Source organism: Hippoglossus stenolepis, chromosome 6, assembly GCF_022539355.2.
Source record: "Hippoglossus stenolepis isolate QCI-W04-F060 chromosome 6, HSTE1.2, whole genome shotgun sequence".
Classification (NCBI taxonomy): Eukaryota; Metazoa; Chordata; class Actinopteri; order Pleuronectiformes; family Pleuronectidae; genus Hippoglossus; species Hippoglossus stenolepis.
The window spans coordinates 17522839-17549451 of NC_061488.1; the positions used below are offsets into that span (position 1 = coordinate 17522839).

Genomic DNA, 26613 nt, shown 5'->3' on the forward strand with positions numbered 1-26613 from the left:
GGTCAGCTAACAGGATTTTCTCAGTTGCTCCTGAGATTTCTGTGCTTGATGATCTATGCTCATCAATTGAGGGCAGGAGATGGTGGATTTTATTTCAAATAGTTAGGATTGTATCGTTAAAGAAGTGCATAAAGGCATTGCTGTTCAGGGTTGGAGGAATCCTGGGTTCAATGGAGCTGGGACTCTCTGTCAGCCTGCATGGCTACAGTGCTGAAGATCAGGTGAGGGAGGTAAAGGGCCTGGTCACACACATACAAATGTTTCAGTGGTGAACCTTTGCCTTCTGTTCACTTCCAATATGTAGGATCAAGTAAAACATTTACTTCCTGTGGAAAAGCAAATTGTAACATGGCTTCATTTGAAGTTCATCTTTGGTGAATATGACTCCCGATATTGGCTTTACATTAACATATGTATGACCGTGCCCAAATTCAGGTAACGAGTGGAATTGTAGACAGGTAAAAAGTCCGGTCACATCTGCTGAATGTACCACCCAGCAAGTGCAGTGCTCATCCTGTCATATAAACCATTATGTTATTATTGTTTGAATAAATAACTTCACAAAACTGTAACATCACAACTACATTTGTTCGACCCTTAAATGGCTTTGTTTTTAAGGCTCCTGGGTTCAGGTTTTCACTATAGATGTGAATTTCGTCCCGGTGCTGCTGTTTCCTCCCACAATCTAAAGACATGCGACTCAGATGACCTGTTTACTTCTGGGGCACACGCACCTATAGGTGGGAATGTGTTTGTCAGTCGGTGACCTGAGGTAGATGGTGTCTAGGGTGAACGTTGCATCTCACCCAAAATATTCTGGGATGGATGGAGACAAGAAAAATAGATGGTTGGTCATTGGCATGTTATTTAAGGCCTCAGGGCTTTGACCCATTTGTCCCGTGAGCAATTTAGCTACAAAAGAGCAACTTAAGCAAATTTCTTTTGGAAATGTCAAAAATATATCTAATTATTCATGAATATTGTCATTATTCTGTATTGTTCTTCCTTTGGGCATTTATATTGTAGCACACTCTATACTTTTACATGTAAATATGAAACACTGTACATTTATATGTTTGATTAATCTGTATCCTGGTTACTTCATTGATTCACGTTTATGAATGCAAAATAGCAGCGACTACAATGGCACTGAGTCGAGCACATACCTCCACCAAGGTCCAACATTCACTTTATGAAACTACATTTAAATTCACCAGATCCGGATATTTATTCGGATCTGCACCAAATTGCACAAATTGATAGAACATGTTGGGATAGGCCCCCTGATCCGGATCTACACCAACATTGAATGGGTCCACTCCTTCACACGATGAGACGTTTTGGCATCAGCCTGCTGACAAACAAACAAAAACAAACAGATGAAAACATGACCTCCTTTGCCGTGTTACTTTTACTTGAGCACCAGAGTAGCCCCCCCTTCCCTTAATAAACCGTGTGCGGTGCTTTTTCTTTGAAGAGGGCGCCGTTTTCTCCGCAGCGCCGCCCGACGCCGCTGCCCCGCGCCCGGGCCACGTGACGGGGCGAAGCGGCCTCTCTCCTCTCTCCTCCTCCTCCTCCTCTCTCGCTCGCTCGTTTCCCTTCCCATGGTTCAATGAGCGCCGTGTGGCCCCACCCCGTCTCTCCCCGGCGCTGCTGTCTGTCTCCTCAATGTGAGCTACTATTCTCGGAGAGAGCGAGAGAGGGAGAAAAATAATAACCTCCAAGAATTGGTTATTCCTGTCTTTCACCTTCCACGAGCAGCGGCCAGGAGGGGAGCGGCCTACGCGCCGGGAATGTGCTGCTACAACCAGCCCGTGTCCTGTTTTCTGTGAATGTGAATGCACATGTAGCCTCCAACCTCGGATCCAAGAGGAATAATGTATGTTTGCATGGGAGCGTGCACACACTCACACCCCACAAGCTGAAGCCTGACAGCGGCTGGGGCTTTTTTTTTTTTTTGTCACCTGCAAGAAACGTGGATACATTTCAGGGGGATTTTTTTGTCTCATCTTTGTCACGTTTTCATTTCTTCTTCTTCCTCCTTTTTTGTTGTTGTGTTTTTCTTCCACTCGAAGAGGACCATCGGAGCCCATTTTCACTGAAGTGTGCGGGTGCGCAGTTTTTGGAGGCTCGCTGGTGATGTGAGGGGCTGATAACACATTTCAGCAACAAAAGAGAGAGCGAGGGAGGGATAGAGAAGGAGAGAGAGCGAGCGAGCGAGAGAGAGAGAGAAAGAGAGAGCGAGCGAGAGAAAGAGAGAGAGAGAAGGCCCCGTGGAGGAGAAAACACACCAAGCAGCCATCACGAATAACAAGGAGGATCAATCAGGGGAGATATCGGATCCCAGACCGGCCGAGGAGACCGTGCGAGTCCCGGGGCTGTTTGTGGCCGATCCGCTGCAGAGAACGAGAAGGAGCCGGGTGGCGACGGAAGCAGCGAGGACGCCTCACATGTAGCTCGGGCTTTGGGTGTAAATATCCGATCTGCCTCCCCTCCTCCTGTCCTGCAAGGCCTCCCACCGCGGAGAAGACCCGCCAGCAGCGAGCACAAGGCACACACACACACACACCTCTGGAAATGTTTGTCACGGGAGGAGACGTGGAAACGAGCCGCGCCGCAGCACGGGCGAGCCTTTCGGACACGCCGAGCGGGGCTCCCCGTCGCGGGCAGCAGTGAGACGCAAGACCCGGGCTTTTTTTCCGGAGATGCACATTGGGCTGCTTCTGCTGCCTCCGTACGAGGAGAAGCCCCGTTTTTCCCTGCGGTGCTGTGGATTATAGTTGTTAACGTTACGCCGAGGGGAGAGTGTGAGTGTGTGTGTGTGTGGGGGAGAGAGGGAGTGTGTGTGTGTGGGGTTGGGGAAACTGAAGCTAAACTACAGTGCATGTGAATGAGGATTCAGCAAACTGAGAAGGCGGCCTCGGTGTCGTCAGCAGCAGTATCCTGCGCCTTCTCTGACAGCAGAAAGACGCGTTATGGACTCGTAGTTCCCCCCCGTGCTGCACTGTGCTGTCCCCGGAGCAGGCCGGTGTGAATGTGGGTGACATTGCTGCCAAATCCACGGGTCAAACGCGGGATCTGGGACTAGTTTATCTATTTATTTTTTTTCTCTAAGCACATACCCCCCCTCCTTCTCCTCACCACCTCCACCACTACTTCTTCTTGTTCTTCCTCCTCCACCACCCTCCTCCTCCTCCTCCTTCCCTGGACCCCACACCCCCCACACCCCCTTTCCCCCCTTTTTTTTATCCTTGAGGGAAGATGGGTTGTTTGGGCAACAGTAAGACCGAAGACCAGAGAAATGAGGAGAAGGCACAAAGAGAAGCAAACAAAAAGATAGAGAAGCAGCTCCAAAAAGACAAACAGATCTACAGAGCAACACACAGACTACTGCTTCTGGGTGAGTTGGTAATGTTTCTGTCCATGTTGCTGCCCCTGCTCGCTGGTTTCTACAGGCAGAGGCCTCGGCGTGCACAGTTGGGCTCTTGCTTCCTCTCTGTATAACCTTCTGGGATGTTGTTTTGGGAAACATTGTCAACAGTGTGACTTGCCATTGCATAAGGCGGAAAATACAGCCCTGTGCTGGGTTTTTTCAAGCATGTTGCTCTCCAAAAACACCAAAACAAGCTGCAGCAGAGTCCATAGGTTGATATGGGAGTATACGAGGATGTGGAGGTAAATTCATATGGTGGTTCCACTGCTGTCAGCGGCCATTGTAACATAAACAACCACATGCACCAATCAAATATGATCTATTGTTATTTATTGTTCATTTATCCATTCTTTTTAATTGAACATAACTTGTTCAGCATCAGTTTGGGACCATGTAGCACACTGCAGTGTAGAGAACTCATTATAGTTCTAAACATGCATGTACGCCTGGAAGTCGGCTGAATTAACACTAGTGTGACATTGCACGGCAGTTTGTCGGTGTGTAGCCTGAACCTCTTTAAGATAATGTGACTTTAAGCAACTAAAACCTAGTGAGTGAGTGAGTGAACTGGAGGTGGGCTGGGTCTCTACATTACATAAGAGACAAATAAGAGCGTCTAACTTTCCCTGCCGGTCTTTCTCTTCTGTACCCTCCTCGAATGTCTGTTTACATGCTTATTATCGCTTCCAGGAAGTCATAGTGTTCTTTGGAAAAAACAACAACATGTTGTTTAATTACAGAAATGCCAGCAAGGGTGTGTATTGTATGACATGGTGGTATTTATGTTGAGGAGGAAGTTGTGGTGACTTTAGGAAAGCAGAAGGACAGGACCCATATGAATACTTTAACAAAGATGTCTGCCACCAAATTAGCTTGCTTTCAATTATATAATCTACTAGTTTGACTTTTTCACACACTTGCAGACCTGCAGGGTCTTATTTGCAATTCTGCATATTTTCGGATGATAAGGCAAAACAGTGAACAAAGCCGAATGAACCATAAAAGGGTCACTCTCAGTGCAGCTGACAAAGAATGTATCCAAAGGGCCCTTGCTTGGTTTGTATCCATGTTGAGAGAAGATAGTATTTGAAATAGTACAAAGCATATTCTTACCATAAATAAGCCAGCAATGAAAGTTGCAGCCAGTAAGTCTGGGTGTATGTGTAGGTGACACGTGATGTGAACTGTGTGACCATTTATTTACAGAACAAAACTTGAAGCATGTCTTGTTGATCACTGGATTATGTTGCTCAGTATGATTGTAACCTGTAAATGAACTGCACAGGTCACTGGATTAAGTAGATCACCTAATTGAAGTTTTAAGGGCTTTGTGGGCCATGTTAACAGACTGGTTCACAAAAAGAGTTATGACATTGTGCAGATATTGATCTACTTTTCACAAAACAGCACTTTCACAGATAATACCCTCTTAATTTAATATATAATGATCTTCAGGCAACATTATTTTCATCAAAATTGTTATATTGATCTCCACCTATGAATATAAAGTTTGACTTTGACTAAAACAAGTAATTTACCTCAACTTTATGAACCTCTATGAAAGATTAGGATGAGTAGCCAATTATTATATAAACTAAAGAGACTTCCAATAACATTTATACAACAAGTGATGTTTTTTTACCAAATATCAATACCAACATACCAAATCTTGCCACAAATGGGCATGACAATAATGTGAAGCGCTTTAGGAACCATATTTGCATTTGAGCTGTTTTGTATTTTTAAAAAAACAGTTTCTATATAGTTTTTTTTTATTTTTTACTGAATCTGATCAGAGATGAATGTATTTTGACATTTTGAAGTTAAAGTGAACTTCATGGCAAAGTAACTGAGTTGACATAACAATTCTAATGCAATATCAACAAAATATTTGAGATTCAAAGAGACAATCTTCTTTGCACAAAGCTCTGCAGATGTTTGTTAAAACGGTAACATCCTACCTCCTACGTGTTATTAAACTGCAGTTAATATTAAATATACAGTGTTGAATCTTGCCCCAGTGATCAAGATCAGAGTTTGTGGCAAGTCAACTTTTGTCTCTGTTGCAGTGGAAAACATTTGTGTGTATTTCTATATCATAGATTCTTAAAAGCTGAATTTATTACTGATATTATGAGGGCATTTGTCATTATGGGTTAAGGTTATAGATCCTTCAGAGCAGACCAGACCCACCAGCAGTTATTAACACAAGTTAAATGGGTTATCTCATAACTTCTTAAGGGGATGAAACAACATTTTCAATTAAATACAGGCTTCCCCTGAGAATACTGGTATATTATAGTATGATCTCTAACTTACTTTAACTCTGTATCTGGTCTGATCTCACCTAAAGACACATACACAGTTTGATGATTCTGGTGTTGCGTGCTAGAAGAGGTCACCCACCTTGAGTGCAGGTTATTTCTCTATACAAACACTATGTATCATAGTTATTTTGGAGATATGATACAGTTTTTAAAACTTCAACACGTTTTATAAGTTTCTGCAGGATGTAGACTGGGAATATTTCCTGTTGGACACATCACTAATGGGCAGAACCTCAATTAGGCATTTCACACTTCTCAAATGTAGTTAAACACCTCAGAGCTTAGTATTAACAAACCCATAAAAACAGCATTTAAAATGCACAATGATTTGATACTAATACTTTTTACTAAACTGTTCTCAATGCTTTGTATTATGAACACAACTCTGTTGGTCCCCATAAGCTTTTATGTTTGGTGCCAAACTCTATTGAGTCTGTTTTCAAACATGCAACCACAAATGGTTTCTAGCACACAAGAAGAACAGTACATGCCCCCAAATCACCAATACACTGCTGTACTTTACTTTACTATTTAACATCAGACAATGCACTGTGTGAGATGGGAGAGAAATGGGAGCGCTGACTTTGCGTTGCATGAGGTCATCAGTCAGATTTGAGAACATGATGTTATGAGTTCATGGTATGCTCTGTAGCTTGCTGAGCAGGCTATTATTGTTTTGTCTCTTTGTCGTCTTGTATAAGAGACTCAGTAACTTAAATGTCTTGTAAATACTCAATGGTGGACATGTAAGCTTCACATTCAGACGTGCATGGTAAGAGAACCATTTAAATTTAGAAATGTTTTCCCCTGCAAAATATTTGAATGTTTTTGTCCAAAATGAAAGTGAAAGTAATTGAGTCATTGTCAATTCTGATCCTCACTTCAGTTGGCCTGAGATAGGAGAAGCATCAGACAAGTGTGAAAGAGTTTTGACTTGTAAACGATGTTTACTCATGGACCTTCACATACTGAAGGTTTGACGTTACAGTGCAAGAGCTGTGAGTTTCATTCTTTAAGCAGATACTCACAAACCATCCAGGGATTTGTAGCACACAGCTAACAAGCTAGCTTATCAACTCAACTTTATATAGCACCGTTCATCCAAACATGTAGCCGAGTACTTCAAACAGCAGGGAACACATACACACGGTTGTTTTTACAATAATAAAACAAAACAAGAATCTATAATTTTATAATAAGTCAAATCATATAAAACAGAACATTCACCAGGTATCAAAACCATTGATATTAACTTGTCTTCAATTGTGGCTTGTCTCATAGGCGAAACTCAAATTCTATTGGTAGTAGTCGAAGAGTATACTGCACATCAAACTCTTTTACAATTAACACAATAGGACCCACTTTTAAATGGAAATCTTCAACCTTGCTTTTCATGGAATAATCGAATAATCTGCCACAATCATGTTTAAACATGTAGTTTTTGATCACACTATTGAGTGGAGTTTATCATTTACATGCAGCGGCCAGCGTTGTATTTTCCTCTAGCCATAGTTTTCTGTGAACAAAATGTGTTTGTCCGTTGCAAATTTCCTGTAGAGCATGGTATGTCACAGCCATGACCGGTTATGAGCATCCAACTGTATGTGGTCCTGTTTCACATGTAAACACATCCACATTTTCTTTTCTCTCTCTCCCTCAGGAGCTGGAGAGTCAGGAAAGAGCACCATAGTGAAACAGATGAGGATCCTTCATGTCAACGGCTTCAATGCAGAGTAAGTATATATGTGAAAAGTAAGGTTTAGGCAGCTTCTGCTGAGTGCACCAGAAGATCCCTTTGGCAAGGCTAAATCTGCACCGTCTCACCAAACCCAAAGTAATGGTGTCAGGGATCCAGAGTAACTTTTCCAGTGGTAGCTCTGACGCTACAAATCTTTTCAAATGTTCGCACCAGCAAATGATTTTTGTCACTGCTTTATTTTTTTGGTACGACGTGGTACTTATCAGTGACTTTACTTACTGATGAGCAGTTGTAAAGATTGACAGTTAAATGTGCGATGGTATTTTCAAAATATTTTAATCTGATCTGCGTTCTTCACTGGCTCAGTCGGTCTCTCCCTGCCTGTACATGTACTCGCCCTGCATCCTGCACTCATCAGTTATCTGAGGCAGGACCTGTCATTGGCTCTTCCTCAACATCTGGCTCCTTCTCTCTACAGGTTTTTTTCAGATAATCAGTTATACTCTACTTCATCTTTGGAACATGGCATGAATTGTTTTGCATATTTCATCGTCAGTGCACATGTACTGATGATGAAAGTGCAGGTTGGGAGAAAGTGACTGAGCTAGTAAAGGAATAGTGCTTTGAACCACAATGGCTACCGCAGTAACCATGCCGAAGGGGCACCAAAACAGCCTCATGATCATCATGCACTCACACGAATGTGACCACATGATATTTTTAACCAGGACATTTCTTAAATAGTGGTTGCATATGTGACCATTTTGGCTGCAGCCTGGAGCACTGGGTGTATTTGGCAAAACTCCGGCATTGACAAGTTTATCTAATTGCGACTGCCCTGACATATCTGTCAACTGCTAAATACAAGTGACAAACAGGTACAAGTTTCATGATGTATTATTTCACAGAAAGGTTTTAACAACATAATGCTGATGTAGACACTTTAATATGCCCTCTATTTTATCTGGAAGACCTCCAATCTTCAAATATCTTTTTGCATTTTACATATTCACCAGTGACTGATGACCACCTGACAACCATTAGCCTGCATGCAATGGATCAAGTGATATTGATGTTCACAAAGGAAGCACCAGTTGTGACTTGGTCCGAAGGGCTGCTTCTGGAGAAGCCTGACATAAATCAGTTCAGTGCTTTTCTTTTGAAACTACGATTTGGTAGCCTTGTCAGACTGTCGTGCATAAAATGGATGTTTCACCATTTGCAAAGTCAAGTCTGTAGAATTCAATTTATGTATTTGACATAACTTATTACTCTGCCAAGGAGGGTATGTTTTCATTGGCTTTGTTTGTCTGTCAGTTAGCAGCATTACACAAAAAACAACAGGATGGATTACCATGAAACTTGGTGGGAGGATGTAGTATGCATCAGGTCGCAACCCATTAAATGTTGTTGCAGATCCGGATCAGGGGTCGGATCTAGGAACTTCTTTTTCACTTTCCTTAATGTTGTGAAATGGGGCAATTTTTTTATTTCTCAGGGAATAATGCAAAGATCTAGATGAAAAATTATCGGGCATATTTAAGGTACTGAGATTTACGAGTGTGTAGAATTTCGTGCAGCTTGATTGAATTTAAATGTTAAACTGTTGGAACTTAGCGAAGGTCTGTGCTCTTTGGAATGCCATTCTAGTTATTGGCAGGTCAACAGAGATGATGGGTGCTTGATTGTTAAGGCTAAAAGTGACATTAACCGATATGATTCCTGTTCTGTTAGCTCATGTGACTGGGCACAGTAGATGGCCGTGGCTTAGGTAGAAAGGGTTGTCCATTAACCAGAAGTTTGGTGGTTCGGTTCCGGGGCCCTCCAGCCCCCATGCTAGAAGTGTCCATGGGGCAAGACACTGAACACATAAATTGCCCCCAATGTGCTATCAGAGTGTGAATGTGTGAAAGGAAAAATGCAGCATATAGTAGCACTCGAATTGGTGAATGTGACTTCTAGTGTAAAGTGCTTTGAGTGGTCGCTAACACTAGAAGAGTGCATATAACTGCTGTCCATGTACCATTCAAATAATAGTTTTCTAACTTTATTGCGTCAGTAACAATATCTTTCAATAAGCTTGTCATGTCTGAACATTTCAGAAAAAACCTTTGTTCAATAATACACTGTGTCACAGAGGCCAGTCAGGAAGTGCGGTGGAACTAAGCTTTTTGAACCGCTTCTATGTGTTTGTCAAACCTTTCTAGACCATATTGTTTCAACACTGGTCTGGTGAAACTAGCATCCGGAATCATGTTTTTTTTTTAGGTTATACCCCTCAATGTCATAAATAGACATCCCTCTGCTTTTGCTCCATTGATTTGTCCATTTTTGGTATTTTTCTTTTTCAGTTCTTTAATATAGATAGACTGTAGACACACAACTCTCAAGTATCTCTTGTGAAAGAAAATGCAATTATGCCACTTTCTTTTCCTTGCCTTTTGCCACAAGGTATATTATAGTTGTGTGTGTTTCTGTATGTCGGTGAAGTGGCATGTGTTGGTCTGGTGGTTTTGATGAGGATTGGAAGCATCTTTGCAAGGTTAGAAGAGAAAATCAGCACCTAAGGCTGACAAGAGCGTATGACCCAGCGCGTGACTGCATAACACTGAACTGTGTGTTTGTGTGCATGTGTGCGCGTGTCATAGGCTACCAGTGGGGATAAACTTCCTTTCTGAAATTTCTGATTAGACCTCTTCTCAGGACTACGTGGGTGTGGACAAGTTGTGTTTGATTGACAAATCTGCTCTCCTGTTAATATTACTAGCACTTTGGGTGGGATGTCTTTTTGACTGGTTGTCATTCTTATTGATCCATCTAGTTTGGTGACATTATATTTTACCATCATAGTTTCAATCCTTTTCAACCTGATCAGGTGTAATCAGTTGGCAATGACAATTACATAATTTGAAATGGACCTATCTCTTTTCTATATATGTAAAGGCAGCATAAATGAGCCTTTAGTCAGGAAATTCATCCGAGTCCATGTCATGTCCCCAAAAGTCACCAATGGCGGTGTGTGTGTGACAATTCTTTTCTGTATATGTGTCTGCACTGGTTGGTGAGTGTCTTTATTAACGAGAGACACACAAACGCATACAGCATCACTCCTAGTGTGATCTGTGACATTGCTTGGATTATCTAGATTTTCCTTCTTACGGTATGGCTCCTTTGACTCCTTTCATGTAGTACAGAGGTTAACCCTGTCTACAGAGGTTGAATCAACAGTGTTGCAGACAAGTTACTTGTGCGTCTCCACATGACGAGCATAGTAATATGTTTTAATGAGCTTGGATCCTGGGGCAAGACATACATTTACAGCTTTGGGGATGAAAGAGTTCCGTAACATCTGTGATGAAAGATTTTGAGTAAATGGATTGAGTGTTGTGGTAACCTAAATGTCAGAGTAATTGGCTTGTTACCGAAAGACTGCTGGTTCTAGTTGCCGGCCTGATTTGGAAGAGGAATTAATGACTGACTCAGCCCTCTCCGTGACCTGCGTGTGAGCCTATGAGCTGGCCTTAGACAAGGCATGTTACTGCCAGCTTTGTTACTAGAGTTTTTAAGTGGTCAACAGCTGGAGTTGTTCGAAAAAACGGACAAAACCAAACGATTATGCAAAAGCTCTGACATCTAACAGACCAGTGAGACTGAGGTTACATCCATACCTCTGCATAACAGTGTTTTCAAACTACAAGAGCGTTTTGGCTTTCTATCTTTTCTAGTCCCTGTCCATACCAACGCGCCTTAAAAATGCACATCACGTGACCATTTACGTACACTGGGCATGTGTGTGCACGTGTACACAGGAAGCATTTGGTTGTCATTTACAGAAAGAGCTAGATTACAAATGAGAAGCAGCCATGGCAAGGAGTAAAAATCATATGTATTATTGTAAAATCCAGAATTAAACTGCAATGCAAACAGGGTCTACAACAGATTATTTTTAAGGGAGCGAAGTCTAGTATCGCTGCAGTCCTGTGGGGCATTATTAGGGGCCGGGCTGCTGTGCTGCCGGTACCTCTTGTTTTTCTCAGTGTTGTTGTTATTATTATTATTATTATCATTATTATTCCAAGGAAATCCACTTGCAGTCCTATGCCAATAGTCCTCAGCTGGCTTTGTGGGCCAATAGTCCTGATGGTGGCATTACATCAACTGTCTAAAGTTTAAAACATGGAAAATTCATAGCAAGTCAACCGTAATTGCTAGAACTTTGGAATTTTCACCAGATTATAGGCGTAATTGAGCAAAAACTTTTATTCACATGTGTTGGCAGCAATTATGAAGTCCAATACTCAAATACTGTACTGTCAAACTAATTAAACCTGTCTCCTCCCACAATTTTGGATCAATTGACACCAAACTTGCTATACTGCATCCTCAGACTGTCTCCACAAACAATCCAGACCGATTTTTGATTGATCAAAAAGTTAGCCCACAGTGCATCAAAGTGTCTTACTGTAAACATATACTGGAAATTCTTGCTATATACATTCCCAATGTTCACAAAAATCATTGACAAAATTATCATGTCTTGGTAGATGCAATGTGTCAATAACTTTATCATCATATCACCTATTGCAGTCACTGGAAATGCATTATCTTTAAACATCATAAACAGTTTCTCACTCATGGAGTAATCTAACTTTGTGAATATAAATCAAAGGCATCTCTATACTGCCAAGATGAAGTACAGAAATTATCCAAATTCTATCTTGATAACTGGATTTTTTTTACAGTAGTAATAGTTAGCAGACCTGGAGATGGCCTTAAGTCATAGTGTCAAGTTGCATCATGAGTGAAGTGATGTCACCTGGCAGGTAGCTCATCAAGATCATAACTTGCCTGTCGAAGGTTGAGTGCAAACCCTGGCTGAAGCACAATAACTCTGCTTATGTCTTTTCAACTGAAAAGCATCACGAAAAGCAAATTTTCCTCTTCCTCCTATACTTCCTCAAAATGCCCAGCCTTGACCCATTGCTGCTTAAAGCAGCTATGATTGTCATTTTAATTTGCTCTTCACAGCCTCCGTATTTAGCTTTTTCCTAAAGATACAATCCATACCGTGACACGACATGACAAAAATGTTACATGAGCTCATACTGTAACTCCCACTCATCTTCTCTAAATTGATAATTGTCTGCTTTATTCACCTTAATGTATCTCTAGACTTTGTCAGTATAACAAGTTTGTTGTGTCATGTCTTCTTGTCTCCTTCACCTCTATCTAACCACACACAGTCATACGCTCTAGTCTGGAGAATGCCCCCACACACACAACCATGTGATTTTGTTTTTAAATGAGGGTCAGGTTGAAAATGTAAACAAGGCCTTCTTATTCTCCATATATATGTATGTATATGTAATTGAAAGTATTTGAGACATTGTCTGTTTTCTCTGGACTTTGCCTTTCATGTATGAAGAACACAGCAGGAGGTTCTCTGGTCAGATACGTTCACAACAACACAGGAATCTATGCAGCATTGGGGGAGGGGTGGCGCAGGAGGCACGATGTAACGTACAAATTTCACTGCGGAGATCACCCGTTTTTGTTTACAGCACATTAACACTGGCGTCAGCCCTTATCACCAAAAGCTCTCTTCTGTGTCTTCTACGTGTGTTGTCGCTTTTTCATTTGTATCATGTGTTAGAAACGGTATCACCGCACCTACTTGCTCGCAGTGAGTCCTCCGGAGGATCTCATACTGTTTTGCTCCTTCTGACATTATCCAGAGGTTTTTCTGGGGGGCTGGCAGGAGAAACTACAGCGAATGTCCAGAGCCTCTGACTCGGATATTTGTCTTCTCACATACAACCCCTCCGGATAAATTGAGGAGATTATGCGGAGTTCAGTGCATGTCTGAGAGCAGCTGTTGTCAAACTCGCTGTAGTTTTTATTTTCTTTGCCAGTAGGTGGCAACATAGGAATATCTGCATCTGCATGTCTAAGCTGCTATTGCTATTACTTTTCTTGTATTCGATATTGGCATTAGTAGACCTGGTCTGATTTAATATAGCAACGTCCCCCCTGTGGACAATCAATCCCAAATGTAAGCGAGTATATTGGTGATTTGAGTTAGAATCCACTAAAACTCTGGGGCTTTACTTCTAAAAGACATTGTGCATCATGCAGCCCTACATTGTACTGTTGAAAGAGTGACCCCACCCCATTTTTGCAAGGGTCTGGAACAGTACAACAGTGTTTTTTTGTTTTTTTTATCAAGATCCATGAGTTATATAAAACAGAGGTGAAAATGTAAAACTGGCACAGAGCAAAGAGGCCCATCTCACCCTTTGTTACCGACATAGAACTATTGTAAACACAATGCACTGTTTTCTTGACAGGCTCAAGGTGAAAGATAAACTAACTGGTCCTCCGGTTGCCTTTTATTAGAAACATTTATGTCACATAGAGTCCAAACGTTTTGTACAAACAGCTCTCCTCCACAGTAGACAGACATAATTTCTCTAGCATGTGAGCCAATGAAGGTCTGTTTACCCTTCCCGCATCAAAAACAAACTTCATGCAGGTCACTGTAGTGCACCGTGACTCGGTAACATGGAACTTCCTCCCTGTACGTATCTTTAAAAACTTGACTAAAACAATACTTGATAGCTAAATACAACTGTTTTGTGTTCAGGAGAAGAGAAACAATAATGAAAACCTTTAATGGAAAGTTCCTGTTAACATTATAATATCCAGTAATCATTTTGACTTAAATTATGTAGTGAAATGTGTTTTATATTTACTACTGCAATGATTGTTATTATTCACACTCCCAATGAACAGGAATTTATTTCAATCTCTCAGACTTGGTGCATTTTTTTCTATTGATATATTTTGTCCTGTGTGTAACTACATGTCAGGGCAGTTGGACAATTGGGCTGCATTGACTTGCCTAATGGAAAATCTGCCTCTTTTGAGCCCATCACTTGAGGCTGTTATTAACTAATCTAGGTTTATATTAATCAATTAAATGTGTATCAGGAGCCACTATCATGGTCTGCGATGGATATGTATCCCAATAAAGGGTTGTGTGGATCTAAGACTTTCTTTGTATTTCTCACCATTTATTCTGATGACACTCTTACTTGTGTATGTTGCTGCTGTACAACAATAATACCTAACATTAACCTTTCTGTCTGTTTCAGAGAGAAAAAGCAGAAAATTCAGGACATCAAGAATAATATTAAAGAGGCCATAGAGGTAAGTGGCTGTGTTGGTGTCATTTCTTTGCTCATAACCGATGAAAACATTGAAATACCCTCAGATATTCTTACTTGACTTAGTAAATGAAGCAAGCCGAGCTGTTGTGCTGTCATTTAATGTTGAAAAATGTATCTTCTGTCTTTTAAATGATTTTGTGTGTTTGTGACAGACCATAGTAACAGCTATGAGCAACCTGACGCCACCTGTGCAGTTGGCCTGTCCAGAGAACCGGTACCGGATCGAATACATCCTTAATCTCGTCAACCAGAAGGACTTTGAGTTTCCATCTGTGAGTAGCACAAAATCAGACGGCGCACACAAACATTTACACACACCATCTGAGAAATATAATCATCTTCACAACAGCTTAAAGGATGTTTTACAGCTGTTTTTGCAGTTTAGCTCTTTATACCTGTTGCTATGATGACAGTGGTTTCTGCACCGACATCATTGTTAACAGCCATCAGTTTTGATCTACTGCACATTTACTAGTTATTAAAGGTCCAGTGGTTCAAATTTAGCGACATCTAGTGGTGGAGTTGCATGTTGCAGCTGAATACCCCTCACCTCAGCCTCCCCTTCCAAACATGAAAGAGAACCTGTGGAAGCCTTCAGTTATCATCAAAGGTGTTTATTTTGTCTAGTCTTGGCTACTATAAGAGACACAGCGGCCTCCATCTAGAGGACTCGCTCCAGATGTTAATATAAAATGCTCTTTCTAGGGTAAAGAAAACAACAATTTGTACAATTTAGATGAAACACACTAGTGAAAACATCACTTGGATTATTTTATATTTTAAATTTCTGCCAATAGATCCCTTTCACCTAAATCTTACACACTGGACCTTTTAAACTGTGGTCTGTGTAACACACACAGGTGCAGGTTTCCCCTGCTGCTTGTGTTTCAGTGGATGATAGTTGGTAATTGTCCCAATATCCCAATTGTTAATCCCATGACACGGGTCGCAGACACTGAGGTTTACTAATGACCTCATTAGTAAAGTCTGTGTGGGGTTTAGTATTCCCTTAAGGGACTTTCTCATTAACTAATTGTCAAGGCCAAGAGACCAAATCTCAGAGTCTAAATGTTTATCCACAGCCACCTGTGAGGCCCACCTTAATTCACTTTTCAATATACTCAGTCTCATGTTTGAACAGAAGTTACTTTTCTTGCTATGTGAATTAATTTCATTTCAATGTGCTGCCACTGTGCTATTCATGCTATGGAGGCAGCTGTTGCTTCAAATTACAATACATGATAAAAACTTATATTACAACACCCACAGGTCCATTTCATTCAGTACATAATTGAACATTTGAAACAGTTGATGCTTAGATTTGCTCATTACTTAGAAAATGAAAAATGTTTTTCCCTGAAAATGCAATTTAAATTTAAAAGTTCAGCCCATTTATCAAAAAACATACTTTTTTTCTGAAGTCCAATTTTTGTTTAAGCTAAACTCCTGACAACCTTTGATTTCAGTATAGTATGAAAATCAACTTTTGGAGTCATTTATTAGCTCAGCCAAAGAGGTAATGTTTAATCTGTGTTCGTTTGTTTGATAGTTATTAGGATTGTGCACAAACTACAGGATGGATTAACATGGAGGGATGCAGAATTGGTCGGGGCGGAAAGCCATTCGATTTTTGTGCGGATTCGGGTCAGGGGGTGGACTTTCTTTTACAATGCCAGATAGGATGTTTTTAAACATTTCCGTGGATTTCTCAGAGAATAACTCATGGATCTTGATTTTAAAAAACTGATATTTACTAGTGGGTCAAATTTGGTGCAGCTTAATGGAATTGTTTCGATTAGTTCACTGTTGTAAAGTGACAGTTACTGGAGGAAGAGAGAGAGAACAAAGAGAGACTGTAATAGAAAGAGATGAAGGAAAGGAGGGATAGAGGAAGCATTACATCAAGAGAAAGGGTTTTTTTTTTCTTAAAGCACATGACTGATTTATTAAGACATGCTCTGTTTGTAAACATAAGTTTGTCGTCATGGAAACCTGCACGATGAAAAGATTTTTTTTTTTTTTACGTGATACAGTGCAGATGACAATTTCTGTCCCTAATGGGGCAGGCGACTTTTCCATTAAAGCCGTATTCCTTGTCAGTGTCTTCTACAATTATGCAACATCTTTTTTGTCCTAAGGTTTTTGTATTCTTTTTGTAAATTTCCATAAAAAAAATTAAATCCAGTTTTGCGTCTGTCGCGTGTTTAAAAAAAACGTCATCAGTGAACACCCACTGTTCAGTTCCAGTGTGTCGGTGAGTCTGTCTGTAGTGACTGTGCACAGCGAGTTGCGCCTCTCTCACCCCACCTCTATTTACCTTTACGGCCATATACAGGCGTCGCATGTGGTGTCAACAAAAGCACTGAGTGCCCTCAGACATGCACCACGGTCGACTGACATCACTGGCCTTTTTCTTACGTCCGTCGTAGCTGTCATATTCGGTGTAAAATGCACTGTAAATAATGCAGAACATCTCCTGCTTGTTGGAACATTTCCCCTCTTTGATTCAGCTGACTGTTTTATCAAGTAAAGATCACAGCCTTAAAGTACAACAGATCCACCGCCTTCCATGAAACAGAACTGAGTGTGTGTGTGTTTTGTGATTTCATCTTAAACAAGTTTCTGACCTGTGCATCAGCTTTGTGAACACAAACAACAGTAAAAATCCCAAGAAGGAAAAAACGTATTTAATTCTCCATCTGTTTTTCAAACCCACTTTCTGTTACCTCTCACTAACGTATTTCTTTGTTTTCCTGTCTCTCTGCAGGAGTTTTACGATCATGCCAAGACACTGTGGCAGGATGAGGGGGTCAGGGCGTGCTTTGAGAGATCCAACGAGTACCAGCTAATCGACTGTGCACAGTAGTAAGTAACTACCTGCTCCATTCTTGTTGCACGAGACTACGATCTGTCAGAGAGACTCAATCTGTGGACTCTTTATTTGGGCCTTTTAACCACAGCTGTCACTTAAGTTGTTTTTCATCATTTAGCATTTTTGAATTGGAAAATTAAACTTTTTCTATATGTGAAGAACTTCAATAACTTAAGTTTCCTCACATTCATTTGTTTCATTATTGTTAAAAATGTACAGTTATAGTTTGTTTGGATCACACTGCTCGATCATAAGTAAACAGATACCCACATTATAAAGTCATTTTTTCCCCTAAATGCTATTATGGCATTGTCAGTGTCATTCTTCCCTCTTTCTCAAACAACTTGCTGATGTAAACTTTGAAAAATGTATTGACAGTGGTACGAATACTGTGTGAGAGAAAAAGCGCTGTGCATAGAAGCGAGGTATGAATGTCAGTGTGAATGTGACTTGTAGGGTAAAGCGCTTTGAGTGGTTGGTAAGACTAGAAAAGGGCTATATAAATACAGTGCATTTTCCATTACTGCTTTACTGCACTGTGTCCTATATCTAACAAGGTCAAGTGCTAGTACTAAACAATTCATGTACAGTCAAATATGTGTGTGAACAACAGACGCAGTAAATGAGCAACACAGCTGTCACGCACTGTGTTACCCCAGTGTGGCCCAGGAGAAACATCTCCTGCCAGCCATTGTATACCTCTACAAGTTTTGTCCCTATTAAGTAACCAACATCTTTGCTTCTCCTGATACAACTTTGCTGCTCCATGTCAGTGGCTAAACACTGTGCCCTCTGTCAGTGGAAACCTGTGTGAGCATCGAGCTGTTCTAGCAGATGAACTGGAAACACGGCTTGTTTTAATGGCTCAGATTTACTGTTCACTAACAAACTGATGTCCACTTATCATTTCAGAAGCAAATGCTGTTCAAAATATAGTAAAGGGAAACAAATGTAGGGAACTAGTTTTCATAAAACAAAAGCAGTTTTCTGTGTTTGGGAGCAAACATGGCGGAGGCTGAGTCATCTGCAGATCAGTGGATGTTTAGAGGACGGGGGAGGGGGGGGGTACTGTTTTCAGGAGGATACTGTCTCTCCTCAGCTCTAAACTGTGAGCCTCAGCTGCTTTCTACTAGTAAATCCCTCTTAGAGAGTATTACACATATTTAATTAAGCATTTACGTTTGGTTTAGGTGTTTGTAGGAGGAGAAACTCTCCACCCTATCCTCCCTCAGGTGGTCGAGATGGTACAGTCCAGTGTCTTGTTCCCTCCCTCTTCCTGCTTGCAGACATCCAGCACAAAAACACAAACTCATCCTGCTCTCACTTTCTTCTTCTCCTCCGCTTTCTTCCTTTTCTCCATCCCCATCTGTCTGTCTGTCTGTCTTCTCTCTGGAGCTACTCCAGCCGCACTAGATTGGGAGCTGATAGACTATTAATAGCTTCTGTGGTTGGGTCTCCATGGTAACCTCGCTGTGGGCCAGGGCGCTGGGGAGCTATTTTTGAAATCTGCTCTGTAATGTCAGACAGACGCCACTATGCTTTCATTCTCTCTCTCTCTTTCACTTTCTCACAGTCGCTGTCCTCTCTCCTTCTCTTTCTTCACCTCCTTCACGTGCACTCTCGTCTCAGCACGTGCACTTGCTCTGCACATAGATTTTTTCCTCTGACAATATTATGTATTGCTTGCAGTTTGTCTTTGTTTTTCAGGAATACACAGTTTTTGCAAAATACGTCCCGAGATCTTCTCACTGTTGTGAGATGAAAAGTTCACAGTTCATTTCCTTACCTAGTTCACATGTGATGCCATTAGTGATTTCATCTTGTGAGTAGGGCTGCAGTGATTTTGTAATCGAGTATTCTATTGATAATTTCATCAATAATCAAGTAATCGAATGAAAAAAATATTTTTGCCATAATAGCAGTGTCCTACTAATTCCACAAACATCTGTCTGTCTTTCTGTACATGCTTATCTCGCGAACCGTTCATCAAATCAGCTTCACACTTGGCATGTGTGTTCTTAGTGGCCCAGGAAAGTGCATTGTCGAATCGATTTGAACATGCAATACACGTGTTTAGGTCGTTTTATTGTATTTTTGTTTCAAGACACAACTTTTGCTACATTTACACCTGACCTCCATACTATACTCCAGAGTTTGTAAGACCCTTTAACTTTTTTGAAATTCTGCGGGGGTCATATTACTTTGAAACCTCCTGGGATGCATTTTAGTCTAGACAGTCAGAAACCTTTCTGAAACGACACAGATTAGTTTGCTTCCTAACTGGGTCGTATCAACCATGACTTGACTAACAACATTGATAACATATGTACACTGGCTTTGCTAACCTTCAGTAAAAGTTCCACCTCATCGTCAGTCCAAGTCCCTGGTCTTACTTTTTGCCATTGCTGTTCCTGGTTGGTGATATATCCTGCAACTAAGCAGCCAACTGCAGAAAATCTGCCGGCTCACACATGATACTCAGTCAGTATGGTCAGATAATTTCTCCTTGCTGAGAAGTGCACTGTTATGTTTAGAGCTCAAACTTTAGCTTTTCGGGGGGGTTTTGTTACCGAGTGTGGAGCACATCCTCAACAATATAAAAGAACTGTTTGATCAGGGATTTTGTAACAGTCTCTAAATTGTTCCGTTTTCCTTTTCTCTCTTCAGCTTTCTAGAAAAGATTGACATTGTGAAGCAGAACGACTACACTCCAACAGATCAGGTGGGTGAAATTCTGCCACCTCAAAGTCAAAATAACTTACTGCTCATTATACATGTATATCTACTTTTCGAATAGAGGAAATTCAATATTTTGAAATTTAATCGCGTGCAACCATGTGTGTTGTGGATTTTTTACAATAAAACAGCATTGCCTCAATGATTAGCTTCTGTTTTCTGATCATTTTTCTTATTTGCACCAGGATTTGCTGCGTTGCAGAGTTCTGACTTCAGGGATCTTTGAGACAAGATTCCAAGTGGACAAAGTTAATTTCCAGTAAGTAAAATACATAAAGAAAAGGACCATGAAATAGTAGTGTACATTATGGCCGTACCTAAATAAGACTCTTGTCAGTTAATTCAGTTCTATTTCAACACTTTTCGGAACTGCAAGCATTTAAAAGGGGGTTGAAGTAATAGATTAAACGAGCCAAGTTAGCCCTCCGTGCTAATGCATGCTAACTACGCTTACAACAGATCGAAAATGTGCCGCAACATTTAGATTGCAAACAAAATCCAGGAGACTATATCGTATTAAGTTGGTCCACAGCTGCCTCTACATGTCACAGATACCTTTTACCAAGCAGACAACATCACTGTCAATCAAGGAGCCTCCGACTGATGATTTGAATATTCAACGTTCAGGAGGAAGACCTAGTGTATATGATGGTTTTCCCACATGATGGCGGTATTTGACCTGCTAACATTAATGTCTCATTTGATTTATACAGTATGTTCGATGTCGGGGGTCAAAGAGACGAACGCCGGAAATGGATTCAATGCTTTAACGGTAACTTAAGTTTATTTCAGCTTCCACTCGTCTCATGTCTCTGTTCCTCTCCGTGGCTCAATCATCTCTTTCCCTCTCTCGTCTCCCATCAGATGTAACAGCCATCATCTTCGTGGTGGCAAGTAGCAGTTACAACATGGTGATCAGAGAAGACAATCAGACCAACCGATTACAGGAGGCACTCAACCTCTTCAAGAACATCTGGAACAACAGGTGAAGAGGGGCAGACACTAGCCTGTTGTTTTCTATAGGAAACACAGAAAACAATCTTGGATCCCCAGTTTCAAAGTGATTAAAAACTATTTTTAATTTAACGCGTAGATTATTGGGGGTTTTGTTGTTGGTTTTTGGCTTTTCCAACTGCAGACGCATAATCGTTAACGACAAAACCAAGCCAAGTGTCAAGGCTGATAAACATTTGATGAACTTGCCTGCTTTTTCTCCTGAATGATTGCATAACCAAGTGTGGGGGTACCTTAGCAGCACACACACACACACACAGCATAACACAAATCAAGGTTAGATCATGTACTTTTTTCACAAGTTCCACGCTAATAAAAGTTTCAGAATGGTGAAAACTTACTTAGATCTTTGGCAGCTTAGCTGCAGGCATGGTACGTGTACAGAGTCTAGACGCTCACAATTTACTCATGTGAGGTTTGACAGGTTTGAGTGGAAATGTTTGAGTCCATTAGGACGCGTACCTTGAGATATTCATCTTTCGCTAGAAAAAATGGACCCATTGTGTATTTCCAGTCAGTGATTCCCTGTCATATCTCACATCACACTCATGTTTGTTCTGTACAGGTGGCTGCGGACCATTTCTGTCATCTTGTTCCTAAATAAACAGGACCTGCTAGCAGAGAAGGTGCTGGCAGGGAAGTCCAAAATCGAGGAATACTTTCCTGAGTTCGCTCGCTACACCACACCTGATGACGGTGAGCAGCCGTGCTTTGGTTTAATCCATTTTTATTCCATTAACATTTTTTTGTCAACAATTCAAATCAACATTGTCCATGATACTATCTGTACAAATATAACTGCCATATTTTAGGGTTGGGTATCGACTTGGCGTGCCAAATCGATCATTTTAAAATCAATTGAATACAGCTTTTTCATTGCTGTTTGACATATAAACTATTGCTAATTCACATATTTCCTGTAGTGAGTTTAAAGTAGGGTACACTTAACATAAATATTCAGATATAATAGGTACAAAACAAATTTACATAACAAAATCGCATACTAAATAAAACCTAACCCATCTACAATGATTTAACACTAAATAACAGTTTCAGTGCTTGATACAGTAAGATACACCAACTCCAAACTCGCCATCACTTGTCTCCCCACTGCCGGGATCACGGTTTATGTGCTTGGAATGGCGTCTAGCAAATAGTCAAATACATCATCTGTGAGAGGCAGTGCATTCAGTGTCGTTGACCACAAGAGGTCATCGTTGATACACACCTGTGAGGTCATTCTGATCACACACACTCATCCACAGTAACGTGGAAATTAGTCATTAAACAAATGTATCCCTGATAACTAATAAATGCCCTAAAAAGCAAATTTTCATGTTTGATCGGTCCCCACCTGAACGATTGCATGTCATAAGAGATTAGTTCTCACTAGTCTTGTTCTCTTCTCTCAGCCACACCAGAGCCTGGAGAAGATCCACGTGTTACAAGGGCAAAGTACTTCATAAGAGATGAATTCCTGGTAAGTGCATAAGCCTGTTTTTGTGCTTTATGTAAATTTAAAGGGTAAGTCTTAAAAAAGTATTACAATAGTCTCTACTGTTCTTATTTTCAATAAATCCCCTGATAAGACCAAAACCAAGAATGAACTGATCCTACTGACGCGTATCAATATATTTGGGAGTTGTTTTTGAAATGTTCTCTTCAGTAGGAGAGCCTCCAGCGATGTTTTGGTCTATTCATTGGATTTCTATGAATCTTTTAATGAGCTAAATATGGTATGACAAAGAATGTATTAAGCATTTTTTAAGTTTAAAAATAGAAATTCATCAACTCTGCAGATACTCCCAGTGTCCACACTTGTCTAGAGTTTCAGAGCTGCTAAAATGGAGAGGTTTGGAAACACTGCTGATCCAGTTTCAGTTTGAAAACTCCGGGACTGCAATTTAGTCTGAACGGGTAAAAACTGATTGCTGATTGGGTCTTTTAGGTCATGACGTAACCTTCGCTGATTTGTCAGGATCCTGTCCCATGTCCCCCTTTTGGAACAAAACAACCGGAATCGGCCTTGGCCACTAGCGTAAAACACAACATGGATAATTATTTACAAGGGGTTGCTGTCCCTGTTGTCTTTGCTTACAGCTGTTTAGTTAAATTCTGCATTTTACAATGATACAATTGTGTTGGAGACGAGCTGTTATTCAAACAATCTGCAACACCTCAACCCAATGCCTCCTGTGTACACTGGCACACGCTTGATCAGTGTACATGAGTGGCAATGTGATATGTGTTTTCAGGCATGTGCTAAAATGGACGGGGATTAAAACAGATTCAGAGCCAAAACGCTTGTATGGACAGAGATCGTTTAAGTTTAAAAATACCATTTTCAAATGAAAACATAGTAGTATGGATGTAGACAGAGTTCATAATATTTCATGTTCTATTCTTCCATCTACAGAGGATCAGCACAGCGAGCGGGGACGGGCGGCACTACTGTTATCCTCACTTTACCTGCGCCGTCGACACAGAAAACATCCGCCGCGTCTTCAACGACTGTCGAGACATCATCCAGCGAATGCACCTGCGGCAGTACGAGCTCTTGTGATGGGAGAGGAAAAGGGTTCGACCAGAAACAAACAAAAAAGATCGGACTATGAGAAACCCTGAGTCTCTGAACTCTCCTCTTCCATAGAAGTGTGTGTGAGCTCTTGTGAAGGAACAGGGGCCAAAACACACCCACACAAACATACACATATTTACACACAAACACACCCTGAACTTCCCCTTATGAAAACTCCCCACCTGCAATAGACGGAGTTATTTTGATGAAGGGGTTTGAGGGGCTGAAGCATAAAGGAACTTGGATGTCCACGTTCAGCCATACTCCCAGCTCCTATCCTCTCGACATCATGTATCACCCCTGTTACCTTCACCTGTCCAAACACCCTGACTGGCCCAGTCTGGATTGTATCTCCTGCAGTGAGGAGAGTTTGAGCTGCAGTTGAGGCTGTACTTCGAGCCGGCATGAAAACTGAGAGAGCTACTGCTTCAGTGCAACTGGGGAAGAGAAAACTGTTGGAAGTACTACAAAAACAGAGAATTAACATGTCACAAAAGATCAGCTGAACACTGTATCTAACAGAAAACACAAGCACTGTGCTCAGGACTCGACCGTGTACACCAATCGTTCCTATCCATGAATTCAACCACAGGATCTGCTTGCACACAGAAACTCATCGCATTTGCTTTTATCGGAATGCACAATCGCCGTCAATCCGGAAACGTACCGATCCCTGCTGACGAGCGGCAGGCTCCTCGACCTGCTGGCGTGTTTTTCCAGCACAGTGCTTTTAAATTAAAGTGAACAAGTGACCGACTGCAGCAGTACCACAGACTACACGGACCAGGGGTGTGTTGTGATCCGTCAGGCTGCAGGAGGCACGAGGGACAGACGGCCGACTCCAATGTGAATTACTTTGATGGAGTCTGGACACGGTCGAAGGCGATGGCGGTCCCTCGACCTCTCCACAGCATTGTTTAGCCACCTGACTCTGCCTTGTTGCTAGTGGAGCAAACCGTGAGGAGGATGTATTGAGTTGAAAACAAAAAAGAAAAAAATAACCATCTTTTGTGGAACTTGACAAACGGAAGGCGAAAATCATCCTTCTACAGTACAATACCATATAAGTTAAAAAGAACTCTCATCTCGTCATGATTGACCCTGTTTTACTGTCTCCACAGCTGTTTTTGTCTGTGTAGACTTTTGTGCCATTGTGCCCTGTGCGCTCTTTCTTTCTCTTTAAGCTTTCTGTCTGTCATTCTCTCCTTCTTTTCAACCTCTGCTCTTTCACCTCTGAGGACTTCACTCTCCTCTCCATTTTCACATCTTTCCCGACTCCCTCTTCCTCCCCTCCTTTCCGCCTCTCTTTTCAGTGCTCTTTTTGTTTTACGACAAAATAAAATATAATAATCCTGGAGTATAAAAAAACAAGACGAAAACAACAACAAATGGGACACTAATGTTTGATTTTGTACAACAATGTGCTCGCACCTCCCTGCCATTCATCCATCTTTCCTCCTTCCTCCCCGACCGCTTGCTCCTTTGTATGTCTGTCTTTACTTTACTGCTGAACTATTATTCTTGTACAGACTGTAAAATGTATTATTTTGTACAACTTTATTGAAAAAAATTACTTTTAGAAGATCCCTGTGCCTTGATCACGACTGTACGTGTGTAATGAGCTAAAGTGGGTGTCATACTGCGCTGTATAGCTTGGCCAATCCCCCTTCTAACTCCCTGCCTCCCTCGTCACTTCCTTTTCTCTCTCTTTCTTTATCCCACTCTCTCTATCTCTGTCTCTCCCCTCTGTCCTCCGTCACTCTCTCCTCTGGGACGGAGGACCACCATTCGTAGCTTTTGTAGTTTTATTTCTCTTCCCCTATCCTCCCATTCTCTTTATGATTTAAATGTCTATTTTTGGATCCATATACCCCAAAAAGATAAATATATGAAATGTATATGGGTTTTAAAAAAAAAAGTATTTTATTAGAATCAAATGAACCTTGACAAATTGTACACTTGATAGTGTGCGTATTGCTATAACTTAAATCCTTTCAACTGAAGTTGTGTTCAGGTTTCTTTTGTTTACTTCCCATGACAACTTAAAGACATTTAAAAGGTTTCAAAGACGGCCGATGGAAACCGTTGCTTGTTTCTACAACAATCCACATTCTTTTGCTAGAAAAGGCCAAAACTTTAGAGGAAATAATTAGAAATTTCAGTTTATTTTCTGACAAGGGGAAAAGGAGGGTCCTCCTCTGTAGCCTTGCACTGCAGAGGTACAGTAATAGCATCTCAATCATTTCAGTGCCCTTGTCTTCATTTAAAGTGTACATCAGATATGGGTCGCTACTTTCTGAAGGGGGAGCTCTAAGAAATAAAGTTGTTTTTTTTGGGTGCAGGCAGTAACAGGTCTGTCACAACAGTCAAACACAAAGCTAACACCTCTTTCTTACATGAGCAACATCTGCGCTAGAGGAAGTGGAGTTTCCTGTCCGTTTACCAGCCATTTCCTCTTCATATATACAGAGCTTGTATTTATCGGGACCACCATGATGGATTGAATGTTCTACTCTGACAACAGGGCCTCACTGCACATTGTCTTGATGCTTAAAAATGTGGAAATTCAGGGTGGAAGTTATTTCAGGAACCCAACAGGTTTTGAATGTCCAGCCTTATTCTATAAAATACAACTCCTGATAGATGTTTTTCCTCTGTTTTGGGGACAAATATGTATAAAAAGCGGCACTAGACGTCTGGACTGACTGGTGCTGTCGTAAACAAT

The 26613-nt window shown here is 41.1% G+C and overlaps 1 protein-coding gene across 2 annotated transcripts; it reads left to right on the forward strand.

Annotated features, from left to right (window-relative positions):
* The first annotated feature begins 1573 nt into the window (after positions 1-1573).
* gnas (GNAS complex locus) lies at positions 1574-25891 on the forward strand. Of its 2 annotated transcripts, XM_035159069.2 has the most exons (13): positions 1574-1879; positions 2076-3400; positions 7421-7493; positions 14614-14668; positions 14841-14960; positions 17456-17553; positions 20228-20282; positions 20482-20555; positions 21010-21068; positions 21161-21281; positions 21876-22006; positions 22723-22790; positions 23727-25891. In XM_035159069.2, exons 2-13 carry the CDS (start codon positions 3262-3264, stop codon positions 23871-23873), a joined length of 1140 nt encoding a protein of 379 aa, XP_035014960.1. In that variant the 5' UTR covers positions 1574-1879; positions 2076-3261; the 3' UTR covers positions 23874-25891. The 2 variants fall into 2 exon arrangements, with proteins under 2 accessions (XP_035014960.1, XP_047196251.1); XM_047340295.1 differs by having other exon boundaries at positions 1574-3400.
* The last annotated feature ends 722 nt before the right edge of the window (positions 25892-26613 follow it).

Excerpts from the sequence above, each read along its gene's own strand:
- gnas (XM_047340295.1), top strand. The coding sequence starts at position 3,262 with ATGGGTTGTTTGGGCAACAGTAAGACCGAAGACCAGAGAAATGAGGAG. Across the intron at positions 14,669-14,840 it reads ATATTAAAGAGGCCATAGAG|ACCATAGTAACAGCTATGAG; the intron begins GTAAGTGGCTGT and ends TGTTTGTGACAG. Across the intron at positions 14,961-17,455 it reads AGGACTTTGAGTTTCCATCT|GAGTTTTACGATCATGCCAA; the intron begins GTGAGTAGCACA and ends GTCTCTCTGCAG.